Genomic DNA, 11,585 nt, shown 5'->3' on the forward strand with positions numbered 1-11,585 from the left:
ATGTTAAACTCCACCTATTCGCCCTTGTAACAAGCATTGAGGTCGGTGACTCCCAACCAATGAAGGCTTAGGGCACCAGGTTTTAAAGATTTTCACCATATACCTCTCAGACCTTGCTCGGGTTTCAAGGCAAGCAAACATTTTTCTTTCTTTCTCTCTTTTTTTCCAAAGACTCATTGGCCTTTTACAAGGTGTCCCAACACTATTAAATGAGGTCAAAGGTACCAAGTCTAAAATTTTCCTAAGCCAAGAGGGAAATAGTTTTTTATCTTATAATCGGAACCTATTGTGCACAGTGTGTGAATAGCTTAAAGTGGAAGAACTAAGGTTGAATTCAATAGAAGTTTCAACAATTCATCAACTTTAGTAAGCATAATACAAACTCTAAGTCAAGTAAAAAGACAAAAATTCAATTTCTTCCTTTTCATTTTTGAGAAATTTTCCTTAATAACCATGGAGAGTAGAATAAAAACTTTAAAAAATTTTAAAATTAAGCAAAAAGCAACTAAATTACCATAATAACTTAGCATTAATAACAAAAAAAAACTCCCTTCCTCAACTCTCCCCCCAACCAAGATGAACATTGTCCTCAATGTGACAAAAGCGATTGAAAAATAGGGAGGAAGTGGTACCTCTTGAGTGATGTGGAGTGATGCTGTGAAAATGATGGCTCAGTTGTCTCTCCTATAGAAGGCTCCGGATGAGGTGGGAATGGCATGTTCAGGAGCTGATGTACTGCCAAGATGATGCTGAATCTGCCTCAGGATGGCAATGCTGGGCCTGAGTGGCAAGAATCTGCTCCTACTAATTTTAATCATTCAAAAAGTTAGTTATAATTAATATAATTTAAGACCAAAATTACTATCAAATAATTTACAAAACTTAAAAATTAACATATTAACAAAATTATGGACTTTGGTGAAACCAAGTCCATCTAACCCTTCTCTGTTCAGGATTTTTGTGGCTCAAGGAGGTTGATTTCCTCCTTTTCTGGCTTGAACGGTTTAATGAATGGCTTGAGGCGATGACCATTGACTCTGAAGGTGTCTATGCCATTGGAATTCAGTAATTCCACCACTCCATTGAGATGTACTTGGTGAATAATGAAAGGACCTATCCACCTTGACTTGAGCTTCCCTAGAAAGATGTGTAGCCTTGAGTCATAGAGTAGGACTCTTTGTCCTTTCCGCAATTCTTTGTTGGAGATTAGTTGATCATGCCACTTCTTCATCCTCTGTTTTGCAACTTTGGAATTGATGTAAGCATCATTTCTTAATTCCTCCATCTCATTCAGGTCTAAGCACCACTTTGTTCCAGCTCTGATCAAGTCCATGTTCATCCTCTTGATTGCCCACCAAGCCTTATATTCAACTTCCACAGGGAGGTGGCATGCTTTGCCATAGACGAGACGATAAGGGGACATGCCAAGAATAGTCTTATAAGTTGTTCTATATGCCCATAATGAATCATGCAGCTTAATAGACCAATCCTTTCTACTGGTAATCACCACTTTCATCAGTATGTTCTTTATTTCCTTATTTGCTAGCTCTACCTGCCTGGAAGTTTGAGGATGATAAGGTGTAGCTACCTTATGCTTCACTCCATACTTGGCTAATAAGGTTTCAAAAAGTTTGTTGCAAAAATGAGTACCTCCATCACTAATTATGGCCTTGGGCACCCCAAATCTTAAGAAGATGTTCTCCTTAAGAAATTTGAGAACCACCCTGTGATCATTATGTTTACAGGGGATTGCCTCCACCCATTTGGAAACATAGTCCACCCCCACCAGTATATAGGAGTTACCAAAAGACATTGGGAAATGTCTCATGAAGTCAATATCCCAAACATCAAAAAGATCAACTATAAGGATGGGGTTCATGGGCATTTGGTTTCTTTTTGTAAGCTTCCCGAGTCTTTGGCATCTATCACAACTCCTACACATGATGTGAGAATCTTTAAAAAGCGATGACCAAATAAACCTTGATTGCAGAACCTTCATGGTTGTTTTCTGAGAGGCAAAGTGGCCTCCACAGGTATTCTCATGGTAGTGGCTGAGGATCCCTTGTTGCTCTTCTTCAGGGACACACTTCCTTATGATCTGATCTGCACAATACTTGAAAAGGAAGGGCTCTTCCCAATAATAAGCATGAATCTTTGCAAAGAAGTGCTTCCTGTCTTGCGCTTTCCACTCACTTGGAACTTCACCAGTAACCAAATAGTTAGCAATATGAGCATACCAAGGAGCTTTCTCTAGTAACATAAGTGATTCCTTAGGAAAGTCATCATTAATAGGTAATACATGGGAATTATGTGTTATAGCCAACCTTGAAAGGTGGTCAGCTACCACATTCTCCACCCCTTTCTTGTCTCTGATTTGGAGATCAAACTCTTGTAACAGCATAATCCATCTTATCAACCTTGCTTTTGCATCTTGCTTTTTCAATAAATACTTCGAGGCTGAATGGTCAGTGAAAACAATGATGAAAGACCCTACCAAATAAGCACGAAATTTGTCTAAAGCAAACACCACAGCTAACAATTCTTTCTCTGTAGTTGTGTAGTTTCTTTGAGCCTCGTTCAACGTTTTGCTTGCATAGTAGATCACATAGGGCTTCCCATATTCTCTTTGGCCAAGTACAGCTCCTATAGCAAAGTCACTAGCATCACACATTACTTCAAAGGGTAATTGCCAGTTAGGAGCCCTTACTATTAGAGCAATTGTCAAAAATTGCTTCAACTGATCAAAACTCTTTTGACATCTTTCATCCTAGACAAACTTAGCATCCTTGGCTGAAAGTTCACAAAGAGGCCTTGACAACTTAGAGAAATCTTGTATAAACCTCCTGTAGAACCCTGCATGGCCAAGAAATTGCCTTACTCCTTTTACAGTGGTTGGAGATGGCAATTTGGTAATAAGTTCCACATTTGCTTTGTCAACTTCAATGCCTTTCTCGGAGATGATATGACCAAGGACAATTCCTTGATGTACCATAAAATGGCATTTCTCCTAGTTGAGCACCAAGTTTTTTTCAATGCATCTTTTAAGAACCGCTTCCAAATTTACTAAGCATTCTTCAAATGTATCTCCATATACGGTGATATCATCCATGAAAACCTCCATAATTCACTCCACCATATCGCTGAAGATACTAAGCATACATCTTTGGAATATTGCAGGTGCATTGCATAAGCCAAACAACATTCTTCTGTAGGCATATGTTCCAAACGGACATGTGAAAGTGGTCTTCTCCTGATCTTCAACATCTATTTCAATTTGGAAATACCCTGAGTAACCGTCCAAGAAACAATAGAAAGGATGGCCAGAGACTCTCTCCAGCACCTGATCAATAAATGGGAGTGGAAAATGATATTTCCTTGTCACAACATTCAGTTTCCTGTAGTCAATACACCCTCCAGCCCGAAGTGAGGCGTGTAGTAATTTCTTCTCCCTTTTCATTCTGAACCACAGTAATACCTGACTTCTTTGGCACCACTTGAGTAGGACTCACCCAAGGGCTATCAGATATGGGATAAATAATACCCGCTTGGAGTAGCTTCAGTACCTCAGTTCGCACCACTTCTTGTAAATGAAGATTCAATCTTCTTTGAGGTTGACGAATTGGTTTAGCTTCTTCCTCCATATATATATGATGTGTACAAACCAAAGGACTGATTCCTTTCAAGTCAGATATTTTCCATCCTATTGCTTTCTTGCACCTCTTTAGAACTTCCAGTAGAGAAATCTCTTGATAACTGGTAAGAGATGAAGATATAACAACAGAACATTGGTTATTTTCTTCCAAGAATGTATATTTTAACTCCATGGGCAGAGGTTTCAAGTTGAGCTTCAGGAATTCTTCTTTTACATCATCTTATCCCTCCTCTTTATTGAATAGAGGTATGATCTCTTCTTTCCTCCTCCAACCTTGTAGAGTAGCAAGCACATCAGCGGGTTCAGACAACCCTTCTTCAAGATCCTCAAGACTTTCATTCAACTTGTCTTGCATATTCTGATCACAATGCTCCTCCACTAGAGTATCAATAATGCATACCTCTTCTGGACCTTCTTCTTCTTCTAGAGTAATCAACTTCTTTGACATATGGAAGATATTAAGCTCAAGTGTCATGTTGCCAAAAGTGAGTTGCATAAGTCCATTTCGACAATTTATGATTGCATTTGAAGTAGCAAGAAATGGCCTTCCAAGGATGATAAGAACATAATTAGCTTCCTTAACCAAAGGATCAGTATCAAGAACAACAAAATCTACTGGATAGTAGAAATTATCAACTTGAACTAAAACATCCTTAATTATCCCCCTTGGAATTTTCACTGATCTATCAGCTAAAGATAGAGTGATTGATGTTGCCTTTAATTCACCAAGCCCCAACTGCTTATAAACAGAGTATGACAACAAATTCACACTTGCTCCCAAATCTAACAAAGCTTTTTCCACTACCTTTCCTCCAATCATAACTGAAATGGTAGGACAGCCCGGATCTTTGTACTTCAAAGGAGATTTGCATTGTATGACGACACTTACTTGTTCAGTCAAGAAGGCTTTCTTATTCACATTTAACCCTCTTTTGATAGTACACAGGTCCTTTAGGAACTTTGCATACGATGGAACTTGCTTAATCATATCCAGCAATGGAATGTTGACCTTCACTTGGCTCAATACTTCAAGGATTTCTGATGCATTTTTAATCCCCTTTTTCCCATGCAAAGATTGAGGAAAAGGTGGAGATGTGTGTTTCTTCATCAATTCTTCCTTAATAAGCTCTTTCTCCGGATTTATATTCACAGTTGAATCACGTTCCTTCTTCCCACACATCCCTTAAGCCAAATTAATTCCATAATTACATCTCAGTAATATATATAAAATAAACACCAATTTAGTATGTTCTTAACCATGCACATGAAGATCCAATGACAAAAAATGAAATAAAAATGTATTAACTTTCCCAAACAAATCCAAGAAAATAAGTTCCCAGTACCAATTTTCCTCTGCCCCTTGTCTGAAATCTTAACCAAAAAACCTCACTCAAACATGAAAATTGTAATCCATTATTGGGTTCACAAATGAGTGCATTTATTTTTTATTTTCTAAAACCTTAACAAATACTAAAAAAAAAAAAAAAAAAAAAAAAAAACTTTCAAATGGCCACTATGGTACGCTGATTCTGAACATACTAATGGATATGCCATCACTAAACCATGGATATGTCGAAATGACCGGAAAATGTCAAACATTTTCTCCCAAATCCAAACCGAGAACTCAAAACAACCAAGAATGTGTCCCACACAACAAATTCAACATTGAATAGAGACAAGCATAGAGAACACAAGGAACAAAGAGATGATACCTTTTATGCATATTAGTTGTACGGAATTAGTTTCCTGCGTAAGAAACTACAAGAATTTGAAAAAGGGGGGGGGGGGGGGGGAACCTTTGCTGCTTTCTTCACATCACTGCTTGGGTTTCACCATTGATGACTTCTCGTTGCCTTAGGGCTCCACCAAACTCATCTGGTTGGTTGGGGTTTCAATGGGAATATTTACTCTTTTTTTTTTTTTTAATTATTATGTTTTAAACAAACAATGTTTTAACATGGGTTGAGTATTTTCAAAAAGGTTTTTTGGTTTCTTAATCTAATATTATTATGTTTCAATCATCACTTAATTTTGTGCTTATGAAGAGGTTAACGTGGCTGTTGTATGAGATTAATGGTTGGTGTGGGTGGCAGCCAAATAGCCCATGGAAGGGCATTTTCGGCCATATGGGGGGTGCACTGTTACAGTGCATGAAATGGGCATTATTTGGGATCAAAATGTACTTCACATGAAAAGGGGTTTTTTAGGTTCGGTTCTCTATTTGAAATCCCCAATGCAACATATTTACATAATTCCCCCATGAAACTATGCATTACAATTGACCAAAAGAGATTGCCTACATTCTTTTAATAAAAAAGGTTGATAACCATAAACTTTGTGTTCGTGTGCTCTGGGTGTAAGTCCCACTTAGAATTACCGCACCAAATAATTATGGGGGAGTTATTGGACAAGGATTGGATTGGCTAGTTCCCAAAACATGGCTCCAAACCGAGACACCCCAAAGGAATTATCTTATGAATTTCAACTTTTATAGTACTTCCCATCTTAGACGAGGGCTTTCCCTCCTCCTGTTCACCACCCTTGGGGGGTTTGGGGGGGATTTGAAGAGTAGATTGAACACAAACCCAAGAAGATAAATTTGTGTTCAACAAGCATTCCTCCCCTTCTCCCCCCAACCCCTTAAGTTAGGGTATGGAGCCACTATTGGTCGGTCAACATGCTTAACTTTTCGAGATTTTTCAGTCTGTGCAAAGCATTGTCCTTGTAGATATAGTTTCGTGGATTAGGGGCTTAATGTAATACTCATGTATTAAAATAGATATAACTTAGTGAAGATATTATCCAATACAATTCATAATAGTTAATATATATTTCCTTTATAAAATAAAAGGTTTAAAAGAGTGGTTTTTTAGAACATAAAATCACAATGATATAAAGATCTCATTTCTTTGTATTAGTTTGATTTTATGTACCCAAATTTTATTTTCTTTTCATTAAATATATATATTTATTCAAAATTCTTTTACTAGAGACAAAGATCAAGGTGTACTCAAATTGAGAGTTTGGCACAATGAGCATTGTGTGTTTTCCATGTATGAAATAGGAAAAGATAAAAGGACGGCTTAAAATTGTCTTCAAATGGTGCTGCACATTCCATCCACAACTAATGACGAGGAAATAGATCAAAAAAGAAAAAGAATAAATAACGGAAACAAGAAACATGGAATACTATACCTAAAATCTTTTCCGAATGTTTCAGTCTATTTCTTAAACCACTGGTGATATTTCAACTTCTTTGTCGCGTTGTGAGTTGATCCTGCATGTTTGTACCACCATCTCTCCTTTTAAAATTTGAGCACCCACCACGACAATACCTCAATAGGTATAACTGTTTACCAAGCATAGAGTCCTCTAAGACAAGGCTAATGCATAATTTAAAAATGTGATCCAGAATTTGGAAAGTACCAAGCCTGACCCTCGCCGTGCCCATCCTAACTTAAATAACAATAACAATAATGAGTTGTTCCCAGTTTTATTGGTCAAAGACTCAAACCCAACGCCTTGCTTGCACCCTTCCGCACAAAAATGAAGCTTCTATATATTATGTGTTGGTCCAGTGCTTGAAAATTTCAGGCCTGAGAGGGCCAACTTGGAATGGAAAGGAAAAAAAATTGATTGGTTTTTGAATTTCCATTTGCATACTACAATAAAATTTTGGTTTCAGAAGCCAGAACCCACATCAAGCGGCTTGGCAAATTGGTTTGCAGTGCACATACACGGCCAAGCATCTGATTACTGATCAGGATTGATGCTCCTTTTAACCCTTCAAAACATTTTCATTCTTTAATAATATAGTGGGAATATGTAAGAAAATGCCAGAGTCAGGAACAACCTTTTTGCCATATCAAAGATCATGTTATGCCACGAATTTTAACATTTTTGTTAGCTTGCTTCTTCATCAAACATTATGTAGTCAACATTAAATTAGACGATATGAGTTGATTTTTAACATCACATGCCAAGAGCTGGAAGGAATCATGAGTTGATTTTTAATATCACATGGCAAGAGCTGGAAGGAATCATTCTAATCGATGTCAATGATCCATGACAGTGATGCTTCACCATTTTTTACAACACTCGGGGGTAAGGTCAACAATCTGGGATTCTCTCCAGCTAGCATCGGATCATTCCCTCTTTTAATGATCCATGAGATGGGAGTAGTGCTTGATCAGATCAGTTGCCAGTCTCTTGTCAAATGCTGGACCCAGTTCCATGTGATAATGTCATACCCGCTCATTTGAAAACCTTATCAACCTAGCAACAACATGAAACCTTCACAGAATTCCAAGACAGCAAAATCATGCATTTGAAAAACATCCACAGAATTATCAATTGGTAAAGGAGATTTGAACTTTTCAAAGAACATGATTTTATTATGAATATCGTAATGGCCTCTCTTCAACTTCTTGAAATGAGGTTGTTAACTTAATTTTAACATTTTCCCCGTCACATTTTTATTGGATAATAACTGCAAAAGGTCAGCATGCTTGTTACAACTTGCAGGTTTTGGAACAAGTCTCAGTATCACAGGATATACCAACGTTGTCAGATAGTTTTTTCTCTTTGCTTTCTGACCAAGGAAAATGACAAAGAATTTAAGTGAAAAGGACTCCCCACCAACATGACCTATTCTCTTGTTCGCAGTTGAATTAACAACAGAAATAGCAGCAAAATTACATGCCCACAAGCAGATTACAAATGGAAAAATCACTTCAAAAACAGGTGCAATTTCTCTATTCATCCGGTTGGGAGAATTCAAAACAAAGAAACGTGAGGAAGGCCGAGAGTGCTGTGAGCTTTCTACTCAGCAGGCCCGAAACTCAAGTCCAACAAGAGGTTCACCTTCGCAGAGGGGTTTGGGGAGATTTCGATCATATGAAGGGTGAATTGCAGCGCATTTCTGCCTTCTTGAGAGTTGCAGATACAATGGAAGAGAATGAAGATGAAATTAAAACATGGTTTGAGCAAGTGAGAGACTTTGTTTATGATACAGAAGATGTTCTCAAAGAATTCATGATTCACATTATCCATGGTCATGCAGATGGGTTCCATGGTTTTCTTCGTAAGATCTTTTGCTGTATCAAGAACCGGAAAATTCGTCATCAAATTGCTTCAGAAATGAAACGCATCACATCCAAAGTCAGAGATATTTCTGAAGGACATCAGAGATACTGTTACAAATTAAATATCTCAGGGCAAGGATCAGGGACCACTGCTGAAAATGATACATGGTATTATCCTCGAGGGGACGCACTTCTGCTGGAAGAAGACGAACTGGTGGGCATTGAAGAGCCCAAAAGGCAGCTGATCGGGTGGCTTTTCCATGGCGATGATCCCTCACTCAAAGTTGTTTCAGTTGTCGGAATGGGAGGGCTGGGGAAAGCCACTCTGGTCAAGAAAGTTTATGATGACTCCGAAGTAAAGTAGCATTTCCAAGCCCATACTTGGATCACTGTTTCTCAATCATTTAAGATAAAGGAGCTCCTAAAAGACATGATTCAAGAACTCTTCAATGAATTAAAACAGCCTATTCCACAAGGAGTGGAAACCATGAATGTCAATAGGCTGAAAGAGGAGATCAAGGCATTGCTTTGCCAAAGAAGGTATTGCTTGTTTTAGATGATGTCTGGAGCATAGAGGCATGGCAAGCTGTCAAGTATGCATTTCCTAACAACAATTGTGGCAGCCGAGTAATGATCACAACACGCAATGCTGAACTAAAGGCCATATCTCGACGCCACATGACCTATTATTTGAAACCTTTGTCTCCTGAACAGTCCTGGGATTTATTTTGCATGAAGACATTCGAGGACCGTTGCCCTCAGCACTTAGAGGAACTTTCTCACGGTATCTTACAAAGATGCGAGGGACTGCCACTTGCAATTGTAGCTACAAGCGGTGTTCTGCCTACAAAGGCCACAAGTGAAATACATGAATGGGATCAGATTAATCGTTGTCTTGGAGCTGAACTAGAAGACTACCGAAATCTCAGGAGTAGAGAGCGAATACTGTCACTCAGTTATGATGATTTGCCTTATTATTTAAAATCTTGATTCCTATACTTGAGTATCTTTCCCGAGGATCATCTGATTGAGCCAATGAGACTTATTCGCTTATGGATTGCAGAAGGATTTGTAAAGGTAGTACAAGGAAAGAAGCCGGAAGAAGTTGCAGAGGGTTACCTGAACGAGCTCTTTGCCAGAAGCTTGATCCAAGTGGCAGAGACAACATGTAACGGAAAGGTAAAAATGTGCCGCATCCATGACCTTCTACGGCAAATTATTATTTTGAAATCGAGAAGCCAAAACTTTGCAGTGATATATAAAGAAGAAAATGTGTCGTGGCCGGAAAAGGTCCGTCGCCTATCAGCACACAACACATTACAAAATGTACCACATGACAAGAGCTTTTCTCACCTTCGCTCTCTACTCCTGTTTGACATGGTAGGTTCATTATCGAAGTCATCCATATACAGATTTTTGTCCGGTGGTTTTAGGCTGCTCAGTGTGTTGGATCTACAAGCTGCGCCTTTAGAGATATTTCCTGATGAAGTTGTCAGAAAATTCCATTTGCGGTATCTAAGCTTGAGGAATACACGGGTGAAAAAGCTTTCCAAATCCATTGGGAAGCTTCGTCTTTTGGAGACATTGGATCTCAAACATACCCATGTCACTAAGTTGCCTGTTGAGATCCTGAAGCTCCAACAGCTTCGCCATCTCCTTGTATACTGTTATGAAATAGAATCTTATACACCGTTTCACTCTAAATCCGGTCTCGGAGCCTTGGCAGGAATAGCAAGTCTGCAATCCTTGCAAAAGCTCTGTTTTGTGAAGGCAAATAAAGGCGGTGGTGTCATAGTGAAAGAGCTAGGGAGTCTCAATCAGCTGAGAAGGTTAGGCGTTCTAAAGCTAAGGAAAGAAGAGGGGATGCCCCTTTGCTCTTCCATTGAAAAGCTGAGCAATCTTCGATCGTTATCCCTGACCTCAATAAAAGAGGACGAGATCATTGATTTGCAGCATATATCCTCTCCTCCTCAGTTTCTTCAACGTCTATATTTGACAGGACGCCTAGAGAAGTTACCACAGTGGATGGCTTCTCTTCATGGCCCGGTCAGAGTATTTTTGAAGTGGAGTCGCTTAAAGGATGATCCACTTGAAACTCTTCAACATTTACCCAATTTGGTGCATCTTGAATTTCTTCAGGTTTATGGCGGAGAAATATTGTGTTTTAAGGCTCAAGGGTTTCAGAAGCTTAACCTTCTAGGTCTCGACAAATTAGAGGGATTGAGGACGGTAATAGTTGAGGATGGAGCAATGCCTTATCTTGAAAGGCTAATTATCAGACGCTGTAAATTGTTGGAAAAGGTACCCATAGGCATAGAGCTCCTAAACAACCTAGAAGTGCTCGAGTTTTCTGATATGCCTCATGAGTCGATGGAGACAATACGCTCCCGAGTACAAGGGGAAGATCATCATAAAGTAGCACATATTCCCAAAGTGTACTTCACCTGCTGGATGAATGATTGTTGGGTTCGCTATCCTTTAGAAGGAGAGACTGAGAATGAAACTTCTCTCCAGCCGGCGGTACGTTACAAGTAGCAGTGAGCCTCGTCCCTTTCTGCAACTCACTAAAATGGCACCATTTTCTTGGGTCTTCAACTGTATCTAGCTGTAATTGTCCAATTTTTTTTTATTTTTTTATTTCTTAATTCAGATTTTCCTTTTTCGCATATTATGACTTCAGAATAATACAGTGCGCCCATATAAATAAATTTAACAATTTACTGTTATATCAGTTTGATCTGCTACATAAGGCCAATGACATTTGACAACTCTTGATCTTGCGCAAGGAGGCCTGGTATTTCCTTTTGTAGTTCTTATTTTTACTTTTTTTTTTCCCTGGGACAGTCTCA

The 11,585-nt window shown here is 38.7% G+C and overlaps 1 protein-coding gene across 1 annotated transcript; it reads left to right on the forward strand.

Annotated features, from left to right (window-relative positions):
- Nucleotides 1-9,771: 9,771 nt before the first annotated feature.
- Nucleotides 9,772-11,271, forward strand: LOC117910677 (disease resistance protein RPM1-like). The gene has a single exon (XM_034824792.1). The coding sequence runs from the start codon at nucleotides 9,772-9,774 to the stop codon at nucleotides 11,269-11,271; it is 1,500 nt and encodes a 499-aa protein (XP_034680683.1).
- The last annotated feature ends 314 nt before the right edge of the window (nucleotides 11,272-11,585 follow it).

The sequence above is a fragment of the Vitis riparia genome, unplaced genomic scaffold (genome assembly GCF_004353265.1).
Source record: "Vitis riparia cultivar Riparia Gloire de Montpellier isolate 1030 unplaced genomic scaffold, EGFV_Vit.rip_1.0 scaffold808_pilon_pilon, whole genome shotgun sequence".
Lineage (NCBI taxonomy): Eukaryota > Viridiplantae > Streptophyta > Magnoliopsida > Vitales > Vitaceae > Vitis > Vitis riparia.